Source organism: Oncorhynchus tshawytscha, linkage group LG29 (assembly GCF_018296145.1).
Source record: "Oncorhynchus tshawytscha isolate Ot180627B linkage group LG29, Otsh_v2.0, whole genome shotgun sequence".
NCBI lineage: Eukaryota > Metazoa > Chordata > Actinopteri > Salmoniformes > Salmonidae > Oncorhynchus > Oncorhynchus tshawytscha.
In genome coordinates, this window is record NC_056457.1 from 23,068,757 (window position 1) to 23,093,187 (window position 24,431).

Below are 24,431 nucleotides of genomic sequence, written 5' to 3' on the forward strand. Positions count from 1 at the left end.
GTGGTATTCATCAGTACAGCTGTAGCATAGTCCCTGAGATTAGCGATTAGCATTCATCAGTAGCCTACAGCTTATACAGACCCTGAAAGGAAAGGCTAATTCAATAATGTACCCAGGCTAATAGACCAGAGCAGGGGAGGCTAACTCGATACCCTGAGCCTGCTGATGATGAAAAGCCCTGGTGCGACAGACGGAGCCCCTGTCAGTGCTCCTGGACTAGACCCCTTTCTTCAGAGTGAGGTGAGGGGAATCATTCCTGTTAAAGGAGAATAGAGGGCGCTAACCAAGGGGGAAAGGAGGGCTTTAACAGAAGCAAGGAAAGAGGGATTTAACGAAGGCAGGAAAGTTGAGGCTCTGAGAGCGTTGCCAGATATCTCCACATATCCCCTCAGAGAGGATACACAGCGCTAGCCTCAGGCTACCTTCTGGCACTCAGAGAGCTAACTCTACCAAGGCACGGAAGGCAGCTGAATTCACAAACAACCACTGCTAGAGGGGACGTCACCATGCCAAAGTACAGCTAGTGCCAACTCATTTAGTGACAATGCTGAAGACAAGTAGACAAATTTGAGTCTAAAAATGATGACGTATTGGCTGCTAAAAACGTATTGTTACGCTTTTAGGTTACTTCAAACAAAATGTGTTTTTCTGAGTCCGTGAAAGTGTATCCTCATTATGCTATTTTCCATGTAGATAGCTCAGCTAATGCATATCATTTGTTGTTCTAAAAATATGTTTTACATCCTTACATAGATAATACTGCTCTACTCTCTACTTTCTCTTAATTCTGGTCTATCTCTTTGTTCTCTGGTTGTACTGATCTGACATCACAGGAAGAGCAGGTAACGGTACAAAGTTGTGGAGTGTTTGATAGACTGGTTGCTGTAGCAACAGTAGGAGTCATTGGGCCTAGATTAGAGGGTGGAGGGGGCTACGCTGACTGTGTGTAGTACTGTGGGTGTTAGACACCTTGTCTTCCTTTCATTTGCAGTCTTCTGTTATTTGCCTTAGAACACTGTAGATTCTGGATAGATTTGGAGCACAGCTCTATGTACATTTGAAATAGCTACATCTGACTAGAATAAGTTGTTATTCAAACCATTTTTTTCCCACACCTACCCTGGCTGTTTCTCCCCCACCCTGACTGTGACCCTGGCTTGCCACCCTCCTCCCCCTACCCTGGCTGTGCCACCCCCTCCCCCACCCTGACTGCCACCCTCCCCCCACCCTGACTGTGCCACCCTACCCTGACTGCCACCCCCTCCCCACCCTGGCTGTGCCACCCTCCTCCCCCTACCCCTGCCCCCCTCCCCACCCCTGGACTGTGCCACCCTCCTCCCCCCACCCTGACTGTGCCACCCTCCTCCCCCTGCCACCCTGACTGACTGTGCCACCCTCCTCCCCACCCTGACTGTGCCACCCTCCTCCCCCACCCCTGTGCCACCCTCCCCCCCACCCTGACTGTGCCACCCTCCTCCCCCCACCCCCTGACCCTGACTGCCACCCTCCTCCCCACCCTGACTGTGCCACCCCCTCCCCCTACCCTGACTGCCACCCTCCTCCCCACCCCTGTGCCACCCTCCTCCCCCCACCCTGACTGTGCCACCCTCCTCCCCCACCCTGGCTGTGCCACCCTCCTCCCCCACCCTGACTGTGCCACCCTCCTCCCCCTACCCTGGCTGTGCCACCCTCCTCCCCCACCCTGTGTCTGCTCTCTGAAGCTGTTGATTAAATGAAGCACACTGCCAGCTCACATTACCCTGATGGTGTCCTGAATGTTTTACAGAGTTTCCGATGGGTAATAAGATCCCTTACAATGTCTGTTACAGCCAGGTATGCAACCACCATGGACCTGATTCACCCACACAACAGTAGCATCAGACCTGTTAGGCTGCTCTGCTCAGTCCTGTCCCCTCAGACCGTACACAACACCCTGTGCTACCTCCATGTTACTGCACACTGCTTCAACTGCTGCCTGGTTTATTAAATAACAAACCTTTTTCATGTGTGTGTATGATACGGTCAGGCTCTCCACAGCAGACAATATACCACCAGACAAGACCTCAGGTTCATCACGTTATCTTTCTCTCAGCAGTGCAGAGTCCCTCCCACTATTAGTGAAGTCCCCAGAGACCCAGATCTATAAACTATAGGCTGAACCCCCATAATGACTAAAAAAGGAAATTGAATATACAGTATGTTAGAAAACTTTTAGTGTTGCCTTGCCTGACTGACTGTGCTGGATTGCTGATTGTGTTGGGATCCTAACACCAACTACAGTGTTTGCTAATCTCTCTCAGACCATTGATTGTTCAATGTTCTTCTCCCTCCGTCCCCAGGTCAGGAGAAGCCCTCGGAGCAGGAGACCAATGAGACGAAGGCCCCGGAGACCATCAACCAATACGGAAGCATCAACTCGCTGGACTCCACAGCCTCGTCTGGCATCGGGAGCTATAGTACACAGATGTCAGGGACAGACAACCCCGAGCAGTTTGAGGTTCTCAAACAACAGAAGGAGATCATCGAGCAGGGCATTGACCTGTAAGCCAGACTAGTGCTGCTTATACTGTATACCTGAATATATATTCACCTTGCGCTGTATAGACAGCTGAATATATTCACCTTGTACTGTATAGACAGCTGAATATATTCACCTTGTACTGTATAGACAGCTGAATATATTCACCTTGTACTGTATAGACAGCTGAATATATTCACCGTGTACTGTATAGACAGCTGAATATATTCACCTTGCGCTGTATAGACAGCTGAATATATTCACCTTGTACTGTATACCTGAATATATTCACCTTGTACTGTATACCTGAATCTTTTCACCTTGTATTGAATACCTGAATATATTCACCTTGTACTTTATAGACAGCTGAATATATTCACATTGTACTGTATACCTGAATATATTCACCTTATACTGTTTACCTGAAAATATTCACCCAGTACTGTATAGACAGCTGAATATTTTCACCTTATACTGTATACCTGAATATATTCACCTTGTACTGCGTAGACAGCTGAATATATTCACCTTGTACTGTATAGACAGCTGAATATATTCACCTTGTACTGTATACCTGAATATATTCACCTTGTACTGTATACCTGAATATATTCACCTTGTACTGTATAGACAGCTGAATATATTCACCTTGTACTGTATACCTGAATATATTCACATTGTACTGTATACCTGAATATATTCACCTTATCCTGTATAGACAGCTGAATATATTCACCTTATCCTGTATAGACAGCTGAATATATTCACCTTGTACTGCGTAGACAGCTGAATATATTCACCTTGTACTGCGTAGACAGCTGAATATATTCACCTTGTACTGTATACTTTAATATATTCACTGTGTACTGTATAGACAGCTGAATATATTCACCTTGTACTGTATAGACAGCTGAATATATTCACCTTGTACTGTATAGACAGCTGAATATATTCACCTTGTACTGTATACCTGAATATATTCACCTTGTACTGTATACCTGAATATATTCACCTTGTACTGTATAGACAGCTGAATATATTCACCTTGTACTGTATACCTGAATATATTCACATTGTACTGTATACCTGAATATATTCACCTTATCCTGTATAGACAGCTGAATATATTCACCTTATCCTGTATAGACAGCTGAATATATTCACCTTGTACTGTATAGACAGCTGAATATATTCACCTTGTACTGTATACCTGAATATATTCACCTTGTATTGAATACCTGAATATATTCAACTTGTACTGAATACCTGGATATATTCACATTGTACTGTATACCTGGATATATTCACCTTGTACTGTATACCTGAATATATTCACCTTGTACTGAATACCTGAATATATTCACCTTGTACTGAATACTGAATATATTCACCTTGTACTGTATACCTGAATATATTCACCTTGTATTGAATACCTGAATATATTCAACTTGTACTGAATACCTGGATATATTCACATTGTACTGTATACCTGGATATATTCACCTTGTACTGTATACCTGAATATATTCACCTTGTACTGAATACCTGAATATATTCACCTTGTACTGTATACCTGAATATATTCACCTTGTATTGAATACCTGAATATATTCACCTTGTACTGTATACCTGACTATATTCACATTGTACTGTATACCTGAATATATTCACCTTGTACTGTATACCTGAATATATTCACCTTGTACTGAATACCTGAATATATTCACCTTGTAACTGTATACCTGAAAATATTCACCCTGTACTGTATAGACAGCTGAATATATTCACATTGTACTGTATACCTGAATATATTCACCTTATACTGTATACCTGAAAATATGCACCTTGTACTGTATAGACAGCTGAATATTTTCACCTTATACTGTATACCTGAATATATTCACCTTGTACTGCGTAGACAGCTGAATATATTCACCTTGTACTGTATACTTTAATATATTCACTGTGTACTGTATAGACAGCTGAATATATTCACCTTGTACTGTATAGACAGCTGAATATATTCACCTTGTACTGTATAGACAGCTGAATATATTCACCTTATCCTGTATACCTGAATATATTCACCTTGTACTGTATAGACAGCTGAATATATTCACCTTATCCTGTATACCTGAATATATTCACCTTGTACTGTATAGACAGCTGAATATATTCACCTTGTACTGTATAGACAGCTGAATATATTCACCTTGTACTGTATAGACAGCTGAATATATTCACCTTATCCTGTATAGACAGCTGAATATATTCACCTTGTACTGTATACCTGAATATATTCACCTTGTACTGTATACCTGAATCTTTTCACCTTGTATTGAATACCTGAATATATTCACCTTGTACTTTATAGACAGCTGAATATATTCACATTGTACTGTATACCTGAATATATTCACCTTATACTGTATACCTGAAAATATTCACCCAGTACCTTATAGACAGCTGAATATTTTCACCTTATACTGTATACCTGAATATATTCACCTTGTACTGCGTAGACAGCTGAATATATTCACCTTGTACTGTATACTTTAATATATTCACTGTGTACTGTATAGACAGCTGAATATATTCACCTTGTACTGTATAGACAGCTGAATATATTCACCTTGTACTGTATAGACAGCTGAATATATTCACCTTGTACTGTATAGACAGCTGAATATATTCACCTTGTACTGTATACCTGAATATATTCACCTTGTACTGTATACCTGAATATATTCACCTTGTACTGTATAGACAGCTGAATATATTCACCTTGTACTGTATAGACAGCTGCATATATTCACCTTGTACTGTATAGACAGCTGAATATATTCACCTTGTACTGTATACCTGAATATATTCACATTGTACTGTATACCTGAATATATTCACCTTATCCTGTAGAGACAGCTGAATATATTCACCTTATCCTGTATAGACAGCTGAATATATTCACCTTATCCTGTATAGACAGCTGAATATATTCACCTTGTACTGTATAGACAGCTGAATATATTCACCTTATCCTGTATAGACAGCTGAATATATTCACCTTGTACTTTATACCTGAATATATTCACCTTGTACTGTACAGACAGCTGAATATATTCACCTTGTACTGTATAGACAGCTGAATATATTCACCTTGTACTGTATACCTGAATATATTCACCTTATCCTGTAGAGACAGCTGAATATATTCACCTTATCCTGTATAGACAGCTGAATATATTCACCTTATCCTGTATAGACAGCTGAATATATTCACCTTGTACTGTATAGACAGCTGAATATAATCACCTTATCCTGTATACCTGAATATATTCACCTTGTACTGGATAGACAGCTGAATATATTCACCTTTTACTGTATATCTGAATATATTCACCCTGTACTGTATACCTGAATATATTCACCTTGTACTGTATACCTGAATATATTCACCTTGTACTGTATACCTGAATATATTCACCTTGTACTGTATAGACAGCTGAATATATTCACCTTGTACTGTATAGACAGCTGAATATATTCACCTTATCCTGCATAGACAGCTGAATATATTCACCTTGTACTGTATAGACAGCTGAATATATTCACCTTATCCTGTATAGACAGCTGAATATATTCACCTTGTACTGTATACCTGACTATATTCACCTTGTACTGTAAACCTGAATCTATTCACCTTGTACTTTATAGACAGCTGAATATATTCACCTTGTACTGTATAGACAGCTGAATATATTCACCTTATCCTGTATAGACAGCTGAATATATTCACCTTGTACTGTATACCTGAATATATTCACCTTGTACTGTACAGACAGCTGAATATATTCACCTTGTACTGTATAGACAGCTGAATATATTCACCTTGTACTGTATACCTGAATATATTCACCTTATCCTGTAGAGACAGCTGAATATATTCACCTTATCCTGTATAGACAGCTGAATATATTCACCTTATCCTGTATAGACAGCTGAATATATTCACCTTGTACTGTATAGACAGCTGAATATATTCACCTTATCCTGTATACCTGAATATATTCACCTTGTACTGTATAGACAGCTGAATATATTCACCTTGTACTGTATATCTGAATATATTCACCCTGTACTGTATACCTGAATATATTCACCTTGTACTGTATACCTGAATATATTCACCTTGTACTGTATAGACAGCTGAATATATTCACCTTGTACTGTATAGACAGCTGAATATATTCACCTTGTACTGTATACCTGACTATATTCACCTTGTACTGTAAACCTGAATCTATTCACCTTGTACTTTATAGACAGCTGAATATATTCACCTTGTACTGAATATATTCACATTGTACTGTATACCTGAATATATTCACCTTGTACTGTATACCTGAATATATTCACCTTGTACTGTATACCTGAATATATTCACCTTGTACTGCGTAGACAGCTGAATATATTCACCTTGTACTGTATACTTTAATATATTCACCGTGTACTGTATAGACAGCTGAATATATTCACCTTGTACTGTATAGACAGCTGAATATATTCACCTTGTACTGTATACTTGAATATATTCACCTTGTACTGTATAGACAGCTGAATATATTCACCTTGTCCTGTATAGACAGCTGAATATATTCACCTTATCCTGTATAGACAGCTGAATATATGCACCTTGTACTGTATAGACAGCTGAATATATGCACCTTGTACTGTATAGACAGCTGAATATATTCACCTTGTAACTGTATACCTGAATATATTCACCTTGTACTGTATAGACAGCTGAATATATTCACCTTATCCTGTATAGACAGCTGAATATATTCACCTTGTACTGTATAGACAGCTGAATATATGCACCTTGTACTGTATAGACAGCTGAATATATTCACCTTGTAACTGTATACCTGAATATATTCACCTTGTACTGTATAGACAGCTGAATATATTCACCTTATCCTGTATAGACAGCTGAATATATTCACCTTGTACTGTATAGACAGCTGAATATATTCACCTTGTACTGTATAGACAGCTGAATATATTCACCTTATCCTGTATAGACAGCTGAATATATTCACCTTATACTGTATAGACAGCTGAATATATTCACCTTGTACTGTATAGACAGCTGAATATATTCACCTTATCCTGTATAGACAGCTGAATATATTCACCTTATCCTGTATAGACAGCTGAATATATTCACCTTGTACTGTATAGACAGCTGAATATATTCACCTTATCCTGTATAGACAGCTGAAAATATTCACCTTGTACTGTATAGACAGCTGAATATATTCACCTTGTACTGTATACTTGAATATATTCACCTTGTACTGTATAGACAGCTGAATATATTCACCTTGTCCTGTATAGACAGCTGAATATATTCACCCTATACTGTATAGACAGCTGAATATATTCACCTTGTACTGTATAGACAGCTGAATATATTCACCTTATCCTGTATAGACAGCTGAATATATTCACCTTGTACTGTATAGACAGCTGAATATATTCACCTTATCCTGTATAGACAGCTGAATATATTCACCTTATCCTGTATAGACAGCTGAATATATCCACCTTATCCTGTATAGACAGCTGAATATATTCACCTTATACTGTATAGACAACTGAATATATTCACCTTATCCTGTATAGACAGCTGAATATATTCACCTTGTACTGTATAGACAGCTGAATATATTCACCTTGTACTGTATAGACAGCTGAATATATTCACCTTATCCTGTATAGACAGCTGAATATATTCACCTTATACTGTATAGACAGCTGAATATATTCACCTTGTACTGTATAGACAGCTGAATATATTCACCTTATCCTGTATAGACAGCTGAATATATTCACCTTATCCTGTATAGACAGCTGAATATATTCACCTTGTACTGTATAGACAGCTGAATATATGCACCTTGTACTGTATAGACAGCTGAATATATTCACCTTGTAACTGTATACCTGAATATATTCACCTTGTACTGTATAGACAGCTGAATATATTCACCTTGTACTGTATACACAGCTGAATATATTCACCTTGTACTGTATAGACAGCTGAATATATTCACCTTATCCTGTATAGACAGCTGAATATATTCACCCTATACTGTATAGACAGCTGAATATATTCACCTTGTACTGTATAGACAGCTGAATATATTCACCTTATCCTGTATAGACAGCTGAATATATTCACCTTATCCTGTATAGACAGCTGAATATATTCACCTTATCCTGTATAGACAGCTGAATATATTCACCTTATCCTGTATAGACAGCTGAATATATCCACCTTATCCTGTATAGACAGCTGAATATATTCACCTTATCCTGTATAGACAGCTGAATATATTCACCTTATCCTGTATAGACAGCTGAATATATTCACCTTATCCTGTATAGACAGCTGAATATATTCACCTTATCCTGTATAGACAGCTGAATATATTCACCTTATCCTGTATAGACAGCTGAATATATTCACCTTATACTGTATAGACAGCTGAATATATCCACCTTATCCTGTATAGACAGCTGAATATATTCACCTTATCCTGTATAGACAGCTGAATATATTCACCTTGTACTGTATAGACAGCTGAATATATTCACCTTGTACTGTATAGACAGCTGAATATATTCACCTTATCCTGTATAGACAGCTGAATATATTCACCTTATACTGTATATATATTCACCTTGTACTGTATAGACAGCTGAATATATTCACCTTATCCTGTATAGACAGCTGAATATATTCACCTTATACTGTATAGACAGCTGAATATATTCACACCCAGGGTTGCACAATGCCAGTCTTTTTAGTGGGGGATGTTGTCCTGCTAGTTTTCATTTCTCCCTGGCACTTAATTTATCAATTAATGCCATTGATTAATTAGCCAATTACTAATGAATTTATTACTGTAATTAGGACAAAATATACATTATACACTGGCTCTGGAGGGACACTTCCTCCTCCACCTTACTAAACATATTTAGGAGACCTTACATAGCAGGTTAGGAGAATTAGGTTAAGGTTATGAAAAGGGTTCGGGTTTGGGTTAGCAAAAATGAAAGAAAATTTAACTTTTGATGTCAATTTGACAAAATCTGTATCCCTAGACATGACCCTGTTCTCTGTTCTGTGGTCAGGTTCAACAAGAAACCAAAGAGGGGCATCCAGTACCTCCAGGAGCAAGGTATGCTGGGAACCACCCCGGAGGACCTCGCTCAGTTCCTGCACCAGGAGGAGAGGCTGGACTCGGTACAGAACCCTCTTAAATCTGTTTACCCAATCTACTTCAGGGAACTGCATTTCATTTAACTTATGCAGGTCCAAATAAACAAATACCCACTCTACCTCATTCAGCTCTTCCCAAATACCCACTCTACCTCATTCAGCTCTTCCCAAATACCCACTCTACCTCATTCAGCTCTTCCCAAATACCCACTCTACCTCATTCAGCTCTTCCCAAATACCCACTCTACCTCATTCAGCTCTTCCCAAATACCCACTCTACCTCATTCAGCTCTTCCCAAATACCCACTCTACCTCATTCAGCTCTTCCCAAATACCCACTCTACCTCATTCAGCTCTTCCCAAATACCCACTCTACCTCATTCAGCTCTTCCCAAATACCCACTCTACCTCATTCAGCTCTTCCCTCTGTCGACCTTTTACCTGCTGACCTGTCGATTGTAGAGTAGAGTGGTTGATCGGAGCAGCTAATAGAGATCCGAATAGCAAATACACAAATACCCACTCTAGCTCATTAAACTCTTGGTTCACACATTTGGCTCTCTCACCCGGCCTCCACACAGCTGCAGGCCCATAGGAGAACATATCTATCCCATAGAAACATTAAGGCACTTATCTCCTGATGTTGAACCTCCAACATTACCCTCCCACTCCAATACAATTCCCGCATCCCGAGCGCACTTCAATGTTTATTTTAACGAGTGAAGCACTCTCCCGGTTGATTGGCTGGCCTCGAGGGGGGCTCGGTGCGGTGGTAATCTGCATTAAAGAGTGTTCATAACATCTGCTTTGGAACAAGAGGCCCTCAAACAGACAGCCAGAGAGTCTGACAGAGCGGAGAGAATAGAGCACAGAGGAGTGACTGACTGAAGCATGTATTTAACACATCAACATTCCTGTTTACTGAAAACAGAGTCCTTTCCTCTCTGTGTGCTGTGTCTCTGAAGTTAATTGTCAGGACAATATGTGTTAATTGACTTCCAATGAGAAGCACATGCATTAGGAAAAAATCATTATCTATTGATTGAATTCAACATCATTGCCTCTCTCGGCCTATCTCTATCCCCTTCTGTCCCTCTATTTTCATCCCTCTCTCTCACTCTCCCTCTCTCTCTCTCTCTTCCTTCCTCTCAGACTCAGGTGGGTGAGTTCCTGGGGGACAATGATCGCTTCAATAAAGAGGTCATGTATGCCTATGTGGACCAGATGGACTTCCAGGGCAAAGACTTTGTCTACGCTCTCAGAACATTCCTCGAGGGCTTCCGTCTCCCGGGAGAGGCTCAGAAGATCGACAGGCTCATGGAGAAATTTGCTGCTAGATATCTAGAATGCAATCAGGGGTGAGTGTGGAGTGGTGTGGCCTGCCCTGGGCGTTGTGGAATCTTAGACTTAGAAAAGGACTTCATTTGTGATGTCAAGTACATTGAATGGCAACAATCAGATTGCTCTCTGTTTTGAATCTTTATTAAATCTTAATCAAATCAAAGTTTATTGGTTGGATAGAGTTGCAGGTGTCTCGCAAATAAAATAGAAATAGGCAAATAAACTAAACAAGAAATCAAGAAATGACAGGATGGGATAAATGAACAATTCAGAATAGAAATACTAGTCTAATTCTACTTGTCTAGCACAACCAGTCATACACTATTGTTTAATCTCTGTTATGTTTATCTTCTCTCTCCGCTCCTCTCTATCTCTCTCTTCAGGCAAACTGAGTTTGCAAGTGCAGACACTGCGTACGTCCTTGCCTACTCAATCATTATGTTGACAACAGACCTTCATAGTCCGCAGGTAAGACAGCAGCCTGTTTTTGAAAAGATGAACTGAGAGAAACAATCACCTGAGCTGCACTTAGCTTCAACAGAAGACCTTCAGCAGTGGCACATGGGGAAAGTCAATGCTAGCTATTTCAGACAGACAACAGTGGACAGACTGAGTAGGCAGGCAGACAGACAGGGTAACAAATCACATCTTTTACTTTTCAAAGGTTAAGAACAAGATGACTAAAGAACAATACATCAAGATGAACAGAGGGATCAACGACAGCAAGGATCTACCGGAGGAGTATCTGTCGGCCATCTACGACGAGATCGCAGGGAAGAAGATCGCTATGAAGGGGACCAAGGAAATGACTCTGAAATCCAACAAGCACAGTGAGTATCTCTGTTCCTCTGTGTTTGCTAGCACAACAATGTCATTACAGACTGAAATTGAGCGTGTCAGAGATGACTTTGTTTAAGACATGAAACGCCTATTTTGAGGCGTAATGGATCTTTGCAAATGATCAGCTTTATATTTAACTGACGAGTCATTTCATCTGATATCTTTGTGGGGATCATAGAATTCTCATCACAATCAAAGAGATGTAAATGGGATTGAGATGTAGTTTGATTAGATTGAGTTACTGATCAGTGGAAAAGTTTGAGAATAGTGTCTGTTGTTCAGTGGGGAAAGTTTCCTCTTCAGTTGGAGGTAGTGTCTGTTGTTCAGTGGGGAATGTTTCCTCTTCAGTTGGAGATAGTGTCTGTTGTTTAGTGGGGAATGTTTCTTCTTCAGCTGGAGATAGTGTCTGTTGTTCAGTGGGGAATGTTTCCTCTTCAGTTGGAGATAGTGTCTGTTGTTCAGTGGGGAATGTTTCTTCTTCAGTTGGAGATAGTGTCTGTTGTTTAGTGGGGAATGTTTCTTCTTCAGTTGGAGATAGTGTCTGTTGTTCAGTGGGGAATGTTTCTTCTTCAGTTGGAGATAGTGTCTGTTGTTCAGTGGGGAATGTTTCTTCTTCAGCTGGAGATAGTGTCTGTTGTTTAGTGGGGAATGTTTCTTCTTCAGCTGGAGATAGTGTCTGTTGTTCAGTGGGGAATGTTTCTTCTTCAGTTGGAGATAGTGTCTGTTGTTTAGTGGGGAATGTTTCTTCTTCAGCTGGAGATAGTGTCTGTTGTTCAGTGGGGAATGTTTCCTCTTCAGTTGGAGATAGTGTCTGTTGTTTAGTGGGGAATGTTTCTTCTTCAGCTGGAGATAGTGTCTGTTGTTTAGTGGGGAATGTTTCTTCTTCAGTTGGAGATAGTGTCTGTTGTTTAGTGGGGAATGTTTCTTCTTCAGTTGGAGATAGTGTCTGTTGTTTAGTGGGGAATGTTTCTTCTTCAGTTGGAGATAGTGTCTGTTGTTCAGTGGGGAATGTTTCCTCTTCAGTTGGAGGTAGTGTCTGTTGTTTAGTGGGGAATGTTTCTTCTTCAGTTGGAGATGTATATTTGTTGTGTTTGTGCAGGTGGCTTCCTCTCGTCTACTTTATAATCTGCACTAGTCTGAAAACACAACATGTAGGAAGCCTTGTATCGGATCCTGGATCAGGTGTGGCCAGTGAGAAGCAGAGTGGGTTTGTTCATGCTATGACTTTACTTCTGTTTCTGATCAGGTGTGGCCAGTGAGAAGCAGAGTGGGTTTGTTCATGCTATGACTTTACTTCTGTTTCTGATCAGGTGTGGCCAGTGAGAAGCAGAGTGGGTTTGTTCATGCTATGACTTTACTTCTGTTTCTGGATCAGGTGTGGCCAGTGAGAAGCAGCGGCGGCTACTGTATAACGTAGAGATGGAGCAGATGGCTAAGACAGCCAAGGCCCTGATGGAGGCTGTCAGTCACGTCCAGGCTCCCTTCACCAGCGCCACACACCTGGAGCACGTCAGACCCATGTTCAAGCTGGCCTGGACCCCGTTCCTAGCAGCCTTCAGTGTGGGCCTCCAGGACTGTGATGACACTGAGGTGGCTTTTCTCTGTCTGGAGGGAATACGCTTTGCCATCCGGATAGCCTGCATCTTCACCATACAGGTAGTTTATCTAGCATGCTAACACTGCACGTGTTCAATGAGGATTAATATTAGTTAAATGAAAGGGATGATTGGCTATGAATCAAAAGGTGAAATTGTGTATTTTCCAAAGATAGCATGCTCCAAAACTTAATGGAGATAGTACTGCAGTACTGAATATGGTCTCTCTCTCTCTCACACACACACACACACACACACACACACAGCTTGAGCGGGATGCGTACATCCAGGCCCTGGCACGGTTCACCCTGCTCACAGCCAGCTCTGGCATCACTGAGATGAAGCAGAAGAATATCGACACCATCAAGACTCTCATCACCGTCGCCCACACAGACGGAAACTACCTGGGCAATTCCTGGCACGAGGTCTGGACATACTGCCAACGTCTAGTAATCAGTATTAGCCACTATAGTATTGCTGTCATAAGCTATATTGCTTCCTTTTGTCTCCATTTTTCTTTATTTTGATGCAATCAATGTGAAAAATATGTTTCTATCTCAACTAATTAAGACTAATGAATAGATATGTGCAAAAACAATCCTAACTAAGGCTGGCTTTACACAATCAGTCTTTTGACCAATCACATCAGCTCTTTTGACGCGTGTGTAAATGCAGCCTTATTGAATGTATGGATGACTGTATGCCCCCACCTCCCTCCCCCATCCTACAGATAATGAAGTGTATCAGTCAGTTGGAGCTGGCCCAGCTGATCGGGACGGGGGTGAAGGCCAGGTACATCTCAGGGACGGTTCGGGGGAAAGAGGGCTTCATCAGCAGCACCAAGGAGCAGAGCAACGATGAATACCTGGGCCTGGGTCAGTGCTTATCCCTTTAATACATGTTCTGGTTATAAACTGGTTAAATAAACTGTCGTTAACAAGCCGGTGATGTGCTTGACTATACAACATGTTTGACTCTGGAGATGCTTGGTATGACGCTTGATGCTGGAGATGTGACTGACTGTGCTGTGGTCCACAGCAGGTGGGACAGTAGACCGGAAGCAGATCCTCAGTATCCAGGAGTCCATAGGAGAGACCAGCTCCCAGAGTGTGGTGGTGGCTGTGGACAGGTAGTTACTGCAGCAGTCTCTTATAGATCCTGCTCTATTACCACTGACTGGTTTGGGGTCTTAGCTCTGCCACTGTTCTATCATGTGAATGAATGTACTGTATATGTCATGTAGATGTGACCATTGTCTTGTTCTTTCAGAATATTCACAGGTTCTACCAGACTGGATGGTAATGCAATTGGTGAGTGTTCTAAATCCAAACTGAATTCAATTACAGTATTTGATCACATGCTTATCTGATGTGGATGTATTGGCATTGTACCATGGCTCTCCTGATGTTTGACTAACACTGGTTTCTCTGTGTTCTCAGTGGACTTTGTGCGCTGGCTGTGTGCTGTGTCTATGGATGAGCTGGCCTCGCCCACACACCCCCGCATGTTCAGCCTGCAGAAGATAGTGGAGATCTCCTACTACAACATGGGACGTATCAGACTGCAGTGGTCCAGGATCTGGGAGGTCATTGGAGACCACTTCAACAAGGTGGACATCTTGGGATTTATTTCACTTTAACAGGGGTTGTGGAAACTCTGGTTGTCAGGGACGTCTGTTTTTATCTTTTTTTTATTTGCATTAATTGATTGATTAATGTTGTTGTTGGCTAGAGAGTCCACACACCTGATTACCTAGGTGTTAATTAGTCTTTGTAACACTGCCCTCAGGAACACCTGGCTTAAAGGTCCAATGCAACCATCTTTATCTCAATATTAAATCATTTCTGGGTGATAATTAAGTACCTTACTCTGATTGTTTTCCATTACACAGCTCTTACACTAAAAAGACATTATCAGAATTTTCACAATTTCACAGTATTATTCCAACCTCTGTGTGAAAAGATATATAAAACAGGAGTATCACATTTTTGACAGCACGGGGCCTAAGAATCATATCTAAGGGCTTTATTTAGCCTTAGTCTTCCCGAGTGCTGCAGGGGAGGGGGGTGTAAGTGTTAAAATGCTACAGAGGTAGAGATTGGCTACTAAATATTACAGATGGACAGAGATTATAAATGTTACAGGGGATGGTAAATGTTAGAGAGTGGGGTAGAGATGTTAAAACACTGTGTCTGCCTCCCTGTTCAGGTTGGATGTAACCCCAATGAGGATGTAGCTATCTTTGCCGTGGATTCTCTCCGGCAGCTGTCCATGAAGTTTCTGGAGAAGGGAGAGCTGGCGAACTTCAGATTCCAGAAGGACTTTCTGAGGCCTTTCGAGCACATCATGAAAAAGAACAGGTAAATGGGATGTTGCGGTAAACGTTAATCCTGATTGTATCGTGTGAGTGTTTGTTTGTGTGTGCTGTCTACTTGCGTTGAATGAGCTTGCGGTTGTGTTTGCTTGCTTAGGCGTGTGTCTGCTGGTATATGTACACACTCCCTAGTTGTGTAGGCACTTGGCTATAGTAGTCTGGCCTTACAAGGTCTGTGTTGAGTTGCACCTCTGTGGTTCCCATTCCAGTGCCTGTCTCTCTTAGCGCTGCAGCCAGCCAGTCTCCCTGTACTGAGTCACTGCACTGTGTCAAACTCCCACAGTCACCCAAGCTCTCTGAGGAGGAGAAAACTGGCACACTCAGAACTAACCCAGAGAGCAAGATAAGGATTTTATAGAATATTTCTCCTTGGTTTTGGCTTGTACACCAGAAAAGCACTCTGGCAACTGACTCTAAGACAACTGAGTAGAAGCTGTGAATCTTTTCTCAGATTCTGTAGTGACACAGATACAGTTGCTTAAATTTGGAGGGCTCCGAGTCTCACAGTTGAAAGCTGTTTTCATTGATGTGAAGGAGAACTACCAGGCCCAAATCCACCCACTGTTACAGCTCAGAGGAAATGGCAGGGAGCCACGGAAAGCCATGGACGCCCCCACAGTGCTGTATGTTCATTAGACTCAGCCTGTGTGTGTGTAATATGTTTGTGAGAGTACTTTTGTGCAGAGGCTGTTCCTTTCTCCTTAATCAAAGCACAGAAAAAATGATTTGCTATGACAACAGTCGCCGTTGGAACCCATCATGTCACAACGATCGAAAGGGAATTATCAGACTGCCTAAATAAAGGCTGTAGCAGGGGTACTTGTACTTTCACTTCTACTGCACTATTGATCATCCTCCTCATAGTCCAATAAGCAACTTTCACATACAGTAGGTGAATAACCCATACGTCCTCCTCCTGCTCCTCCAGATCGCCAACAATCAGGGACATGGTGGTGCGCTGTATCGCCCAGATGGTCAACTCACAGGCGGGGAACATCCGGTCGGGCTGGAAGAACATCTTCTCAGTGTTCCACCTGGCTGCCTCGGACCAGGATGAGAGCATCGTAGAGCTAGCCTTCCAGACGACGGGCCACATCAGCAGTGAGTTACTGAGAGACACGCTTCAGAGACAACCATCTTTCGGTCTAAGAACTGATCTTCATTATCTGATCTCTATTATTGTCTATCTTTTAAGATTTTATTTTTATACCTATATTTAATATACAGTGAATTCGAAAAGTATTCAGACCTCTAGACTTTTTCCACATTTTGTTACGTTACAGCAATACTCCATAATGACAAAGCACATTTTTATTTAATTTTGGTAATTTATTACAAATAAAGAAACTGAAATATAAAATTTACATAAGTATTCAGACCCTTTACTCAGTACTTTGTTGAAGCATCTATGGCAGCGATTACAGCCTCGAGTCTTCTTGGGTATGATGCTAAAAGCTTGGCTCACCTGTATTTGTGGAGTTTCTCCCATTCATTGCTGTATATCCTCTCAAACTCTGTCAGATTGGATGGAGAGCGTCGCTGCACAGCTATTTTCAGGTCTCTCCAGAGATGTTAGATCAGGTTCAAGGCCGGGCTATGGCTGGGCCACTCAAGGACATTCAGAGACTTGTCCCGAAGCCACGCCTGTGCTGTCTTGGCTGTGTGCTTAGGGTCGTTGTCCCGTTGGAAAGTGAACCTTCGCTGCAATCTTAGGTCCTGAGCGTTCTGGAGCAGGTTTTAATCAAGGATATCTCTGTACTTTGCTCTGTTCATCTTTGCCTCGATCCTGACTAGTCTCCCAGCCCCTGCCAATGAAAAACATCCCCTCAGCATGATGCTGCCTCCACCATTCTTCACCGTAGGGATGGTGCGAGGTTTCCTCCAGATGTCACGCTTGGCATTCAGGCCAAAGAGTTCAATCTTGGTTTCGTCAGACCAGAGAATCTTGTATCTCATGATCTGAGACTCTTTAGGTGCCTTTTGGCAAACTCCAAGCGGGCTGTCTTATGCTTTTTACTGAGGAGGGGCTTCTGTCTGGCCACTCTACCATACAGGCCTGATTGGTGGAGTGCTGCAGAGATGATTGCCTTGGAAGGTTCTCCCATCTCCACAGAGGAACTCTGGAGCTCTGTCAGAGTGACCATCGGGTTCTTGGTCACCTCCCTGACCAAGGCCCTTCTCCCCCGATTGCTCAGTTCTTCCATTTAAGAATGATGGAAGCCACTGTGTTCTTGGGGACCGTCAATGCTGCAGACATTTCTTGGTACCCTTCCCCATATCTGTGCCTTCGACACAATCCTGTCTCGGAGCTCTACAGACAATTCCTTCGACCTCATGGCTTGGTTTTTACTCTGATAGGCACTGTCAACTGTGGGACCTTATATAGACAGGTGTGTGCCTTTCCATATCATATTCCAATCAATTGAATTTACCACACGTGGACTCCAATAAAGTTGTAGAAACATCTCAAGGATGATCAATGGAAACAGGATGCACCTGAGATCAATTTTGATTCTCATAGCAAAGGGTCTGAATACTTACGTATATAAGGTATTTCAGTTTTTAAGTTCTAATACATGTAAAAATAAAAGTAGGTTGTGTAGATTTCTGAGGGAAAAAAAACATTTTAATCAGTTTTAGAATAAATGTGTAACTTAACAAAATGTGAAAAAGTCGAGGGTTCTGAATATTTTCCAAAGGCACTGTATATTACTGCTTAGATTTCAATATGATTGTTTCAGTAATCCTCAATTTGAGGTTTATTTTAGTGTTTTTGATGACAGGGCCATGTAATATTATTCTGATAAACAGATAAGTTAACTCCTGTCATCGTTTTTCACTGATCTCCTGCTCTTCTTCTCTTCTCTCCTTCTCTTCTTTTTTTCTTTGCTTCTTCTCTCCTTATCCACTTCTCTTCTCTTCTCTCCTTATCCACTTCTCTTCTCTTCTCTCCTCTCCTCTTCTTCTTCTTCTCTTCTATTCACTCCTTCTCTTCTCTTCTCTCCTTATCCACTTCTCTTCTCTTCTCTCCTTATCCACTTCTCTTCTCTTCTCTCCTTATCCACTTCTCTTCTCTTCTCTCCTTATCCACTTCTCTTCTCTTCTCTCCTTATCCACTTCTCTTCTCTTCTCTCCTCTCCTCTTCTTCTTCTTCTCTTCTATTCACTCCTTCTCTTCTCTTCTCTCCTTATCCACTTCTCTTCTCTTCTCTCCTTATCCACTTCTCTTCTCTTCTCTCCTTATCCACTTCTCTTCTCTTCTCTCCTCTCCTCTTCTTCTTCTTCTTCTCTTCTATTCACTCCTTCTCTTCTCTTCTCTCCTTATCCTCTTCTCTTCTCTTCTCTCCTCTTCTTCTTCTTCTCTCCTTATCCACTTCTCTTCTCTCCTCTTCTTCTTCTTCTCTTCTCTCCTCTTCTTCTTCTTCTCTTCTCTTCTCTCCTCTTCTTCTTCTTCTCTCCTTATCCACTTCTCTTCTCTCCTTATCCACTTCTCTTCTCTTCTCTCCTTATCCACTTCTCTTCTCTCCTTATCCACTTCTCTTCTCTTCTCCTTATCCACTTCTCTTCTCTTCTCTCCTCTTCTTCTTCTTCTCTTCTCTTCTCTCCTCTTCTTCTTCTTCTCTCCTTATCCACTTCTCTTCTCTTCTCTCCTCTTCTTCTTCTTCTCTTCTCTTCACTCCTTCTCTTCTCTTCTCTCCTTATCCACTTCTCTTCTCTCCTCTTCTTCTTCTTCTCTTCTATTCACTCCTTCTCTTCTCTTCTCTCCTCTTCTTCTTCTTCTCTCCTTATCCACTTCTCTTCTCTTCTCTTCTCTCTCTTCTTCTTCTTCTCTTCTATTCACTCCTTCTCTTCTCTTCTCTCCTCTTCTTCTTCTTCTCTCCTTATCCACTTCTCTTCTCTTCTCTTCTCTCCTCTTCTTCTTCTTCTCTTCTCTTCACTCCTTCTCTTCTCTTCTCTCCTTATCCACTTCTCTTCTCTCCTCTTCTTCTTCTTCTCTTCTCTTCACTCCTTCTCTTCTCTTCTCTCCTTATCCACTTCTCTTCTCTCCTTATCCACTTCTCTTCTCTCCTCTTCTTCTTCTTCTCTTCTCTCCTTCTCTTCTTTTTTTTCTTTGCTTCTTCTCTCCTTATCCACTTCTCTTCTCTTCTCTTCTCTTCTCTCCTTATCCACTTCTCTTCTCTTCTCTTCACTCCTTCTCTTCTTTTTTTTTCTTTGCTTCTTCTCTCCTTATCCACTTCTCTTCTCTTCTCTTCTCTCCTTATCCACTTCTCTTCTCTTCTCTCCTCTTCTTCTTCTTCTCTTCTCTTCACTCCTTCTCTTCTCTTCTCTCCTTATCCACTTCTCTTCTCTTCTCTCCTTATCCTCTTCTCTTCTCTTCTCTCTCTTCTTCTTCTTCTCTCCTTATCCACTTCTCTTCTCTCCTCTTCTTCTTCTTCTCCTCTTCTTCTTCTTCTCTTCTCTTCTCTCCTCTTCTTCTTCTTCTCTCCTTATCCACTTCTCTTCTCTCCTTATCCACTTCTCTTCTCTTCTCTCCTTATCCACTTCTCTTCTCTCCTTATCCACTTCTCTTCTCTTCTCTCCTTATCCACTTCTCTTCTCTTCTCTCCTCTTCTTCTTCTTCTCTTTCTTCTCTCCTCTTCTTCTTCTTCTCTCCTTATCCACTTCTCTTCTCTTCTCTCCTCTTCTTCTTCTTCTCTTCTCTTCTCCTTCTCTTCTCTTCTCCTTATCCACTTCTCTTCTCTCCTCTTCTTCTTCTTCTCTTCTATTCACTCCTTCTCTTCTCTTCTCTCCTTATCCACTTCTCTTCTCTCCTCTTCTTCTTCTTCTCTTCTATTCACTCCTTCTCTTCTCTTCTCTCCTCTTCTTCTTCTTCTCTCCTTATCCACTTCTCTTCTCTTCTCTTCTCTCCTTATCCACTTCTCTTCTCTCTCTTCTTCTTCTTCTCTTCTTCTCCTTCTCTTCTCTTCTCTCCTTATCCACTTCTCTTCTCTCCTTATCCACTTCTCTTCTCTCCTCTTCTTCTTCTTCTCTTCTCTCCTTCTCTTTTTTTTTTCTTTCTTCTTCTCTCCTTATCCACTTCTCTTCTCTTCTCTTCTCTCCTTATCCACTTCTCTTCTCTTCTCTTCTCTCCTTATCCACTTCTCTTCTCTCCTCTTCTTCTTCTCTTTCTTCTCTCTTATCCACTCTCTTCTCTTCTCTTCTTCTTCTTCTCTTCTCTTACTCCTTATCCACTTCTCTTCTCTTCTCTCCCTTCTTCTTCTCTTCTCTTCTCTCCTTATCCACTTCTCTTCTCTTCTCTCCTCTTCTTCTTCTCTTCTCTTCTCCTTCTCTTCTTTTTTTCTTTCTTCTTCTCTCCTTATCCACTTCTCTTCTCTTCTCTTCTCTCCTTATCCACTTCTCTTCTCTTCTCTTCTCTCCTTATCCACTTCTCTTCTCTTCTCTCCTCTCCTCTTCTTCTTCTTCTCTTCTATTCACTCCTTCTCTTCTCTTCTCTCCTTATCCACTTCTCTTCTCTTCTCTTCTCTCCTTATCCACTTCTCTTCTCTTCTCTCCTCTTCTTCTTCTCTCTTCTCTTCACTCCTTCTCTTCTTTTTTTTCTTTGCTTCTTCTCTCCTTATCCACTTCTCTTCTCTTCTCTTCTCTCCTTATCCACTTCTCTTCTCTTCTCTTCTCTCCTTATCCACTTCTTCTTCTCTTCTCTCCTCTTCTCTCCTTATCCACTTCTCTTCTCTTCTCTTCTCTCCTTATCCACTTCTTCTTCTCTTCTCCTCTTCTTCTTCTTCTCTTCTCTTCACTCCTTCTCTTCTTTTTTTTCTTTGCTTCTTCTCTCCTTATCCACTTCTCTTCTCTTCTCTTCTCTCCTTATCCACTTCTCTTCTCTTCTCTTCTCTCCTTATCCACTTCTCTTCTCTTCTCTCCTCTTCTTCTTCTTCTCTTCTCTTCTCCTTCTCTTCTCTTCTCTCCTTATCCACTTCTCTTCTCTTCTCTTCTCTCCTTATCCACTTCTCTTCTCCTCTTCTTCTTCTTCTCTTCTCTTCACTCCTTCTCTTCTTTTTTCTTTGCTTCTTCTCTCCTTATCCACTTCTCTTCTCTTCTCTTCTCTCCTTATCCACTTCTCTTCTCTTCTCTTCTCTCCTCTTCTTCTTCTTCTCTTCTATTCACTCCTTCTCTTCTCTTCTCTCCTTATCCACTTCTCTTCTCTTCTCTCCTCTCCTCTTCTTCTTCTTCTCTTCTATTCACTCCTTCTCTTCTCTTCTCTCCTTATCCACTTCTCTTCTCTCCTCTCCTCTTCTTCTTCTTCTCTTCTATTCACTCCTTCTCTTCTCTTCTCTCCTTATCCACTTCTCTTCTCTTCTCTCCTCTTCTTCTTCTTCTCTTCTATTCACTCCTTCTCTTCTCTTCTCTCCTTATCCACTTCTCTTCTCTCCTCTTCTTCTTCTTCTCTTCTCTTCTCTCCTCTTCTTCTTCTTCTCTTCTATTCACTCCTTCTCTTCTCTTCTCTTCTCTCCTTATCCACTTCTTCTCTCCTTCTCTCCTTATCCTCTTCTCTCCTCTTCTTCTTCTTCTCTTCTCTCCTTATCCACTTCTTCTCTCCTTCTCTCCTTATCCACTTCTTCTCTCCTTCTCTCCTTATCCTCTTCTCTTCTCTCCTTATCCACTTCTCTTCTCTTCTCTCCTCTTCTTCTTCTTCTCTTCTATTCACTCCTTCTCTTCTCTTCTCTCCTTATCCACTTCTTTTCTCCTTCTCTCCTTATCCTCTTCTCTTCTCTCCTCTTCTTCTTCTTCTCTTCTCTCCTTATCCACTTCTTCTCTCCTTCTCTCCTTATCCTCTTCTCTTCTCTCCTCTTCTTCTTCTTCTCTTCTATTCACTCCTTCTCTTCTCTTCTCTCCTTATCTTCTTCTTCTCTCCTTCTCTCCTTATCTTCTTCTCTTCTCTCTTCTTCTTCTTCTCTTCTATTCACTCCTTCTCTTCTCTTCTCTCCTTCTCTCCTTATCCTCTTCTCTTCTCTCCTCTTCTTCTTCTTCTCTTCTATTCACTCCTTCTCTTCTCTTCTCTCCTTATCTTCTTCTTCTCTCCTTCTCTCCTTATCTTCTTCTTCTCTCCTTCTCTCCTTATCTTCTTCTCTTCTCCTCCTCTTCTTTTTTTCTTCTCTTCTCTCCTTATCCACTTCTCTTTTTCTCTCCTCTTCTTCTTCTTCTCTTCTTCTCTCAGTGAATGTATTTGAGAAGCACTTCCCAGCCACCATAGACTCCTTCCAGGATGCAGTCAAGTGTCTGTCTGAGTTCGCCTGCAACGCCTCCTTCCCCGACACCAGCATGGAGGCCATCCGTCTCATCCGCCACTGCGCCAAATACGTCTCTGACAGGCCCCAGGTCAGTTACAAACACTTCCTGGACTTTATTATCAGGTCTCATAGATAAGAGCTGAACCCATATCAGTCATTCCTGAACATCAAATGGTATTGCCCATAGTTGTTCGTGGTAGACCATGACTGGTCTCCAAAACATTTTGTACTGTGACCCACCTAAAGGTCTCATCATTTTCTTGTTAATCATCAGATAAACAATGTGAGTCGCTCTGGATAACAGCATCTCCCAAATGATTTATTTATATATAATGAAAATGTCCCATGTTAGAAAACATCACTGGTGCTTTCTGCCAGTGCTTTTCTCCAAGGTCTCTTCTCTATGCAGACACTCTCCAGCCACACTGCCTGCTTTCTGTTTGTTTGTGTGGGGGTGGACAAGAGGAGAGGAGGGGATTAGTTCTGTGTGTGTGTGTGTGTGTGCCTACAGTGAACAGTAAATACGGCTTAGAGACCTTTATAGAGTTAGTGTGCGTCCTCATGTGCATGTCTGTGTGTCTGCGTGTGTGCGTATCTGTGTGTGTGTGTCTGCGTGTGCGTGTCTGTGTGTGCGTGTCTGCGTGTGCGTGTCTGTGTGTGCGTGTCTGTGTGTGCGTGTCTGTGTGCGTGTCTGCGTGTGCGTGTCTGTGTGTGCGTGTCTGTGTGTGCGTGTCTGTGTGCGTGTCTGTGTGTGCGTGTCTGTGTGTGCGTATCTGTGTGTGTGTGTCTGCGTGTGCGTGTCTGTGTGTGCGTGTCTGTGTGTGCGTGTCTGTGTGTGTGTGTCTGCGTGTGCGTGTCTGTGTGTGCGTGTCTGTGTGTGCGTGTGTGTGTCTGCGTGTGCGTGTCTGTGTGTGCGTGTCTGCGTGTGCGTGTCTGTGTGTGCGTGTCTGCGTGTCTGTGTGTGTGTGTCTGTGTGTGTGTGTCTGTGCGTGTCTGTGTGTGCGTGTCTGTGTGTGTGTGTCTGTGTGTGAGTATCTGTGTCTGCGTGTCTGTGTGTCGTGTGTGTGTGTCGTGTCTGTGTGTGCGTGTCTGTGTGTGCGTGTCTGTGTGTGTGTGTCTGTGTGTGTGTGTCTGTGTGTGCGTGTCTGTGTGTGCGTGTCTGTGTGTGTGTATCTGTGTGTGCGTGT

The 24,431-nt window shown here is 41.8% G+C and overlaps 1 protein-coding gene across 3 annotated transcripts in view; it reads left to right on the forward strand.

Moving 5' to 3' along the window:
- Nucleotides 1-24,431, forward strand: part of LOC112233603 (brefeldin A-inhibited guanine nucleotide-exchange protein 1) — a 105,510-nt gene that overhangs the window by 70,544 nt on the left and 10,535 nt on the right. For 2 of the 3 annotated variants that reach the window (XM_042308903.1, XM_042308905.1), the window contains 14 exons: nt 2,340-2,541; nt 9,722-9,833; nt 10,962-11,167; nt 11,534-11,618; nt 11,815-11,980; nt 13,366-13,646; nt 13,852-14,010; nt 14,316-14,460; nt 14,624-14,714; nt 14,855-14,895; nt 15,025-15,194; nt 15,794-15,945; nt 16,888-17,060; nt 23,172-23,332. In XM_042308903.1, coding sequence (XP_042164837.1) covers nt 2,340-2,541; nt 9,722-9,833; nt 10,962-11,167; nt 11,534-11,618; nt 11,815-11,980; nt 13,366-13,646; nt 13,852-14,010; nt 14,316-14,460; nt 14,624-14,714; nt 14,855-14,895; nt 15,025-15,194; nt 15,794-15,945; nt 16,888-17,060; nt 23,172-23,332 — 2,144 coding nt within the window. The remainder of the gene's footprint in view (nt 1-2,339; nt 2,542-9,721; nt 9,834-10,961; nt 11,168-11,533; nt 11,619-11,814; nt 11,981-13,365; nt 13,647-13,851; nt 14,011-14,315; nt 14,461-14,623; nt 14,715-14,854; nt 14,896-15,024; nt 15,195-15,793; nt 15,946-16,887; nt 17,061-23,171; nt 23,333-24,431) is intronic. The other variant, XM_042308904.1, reaches the window with a different exon arrangement.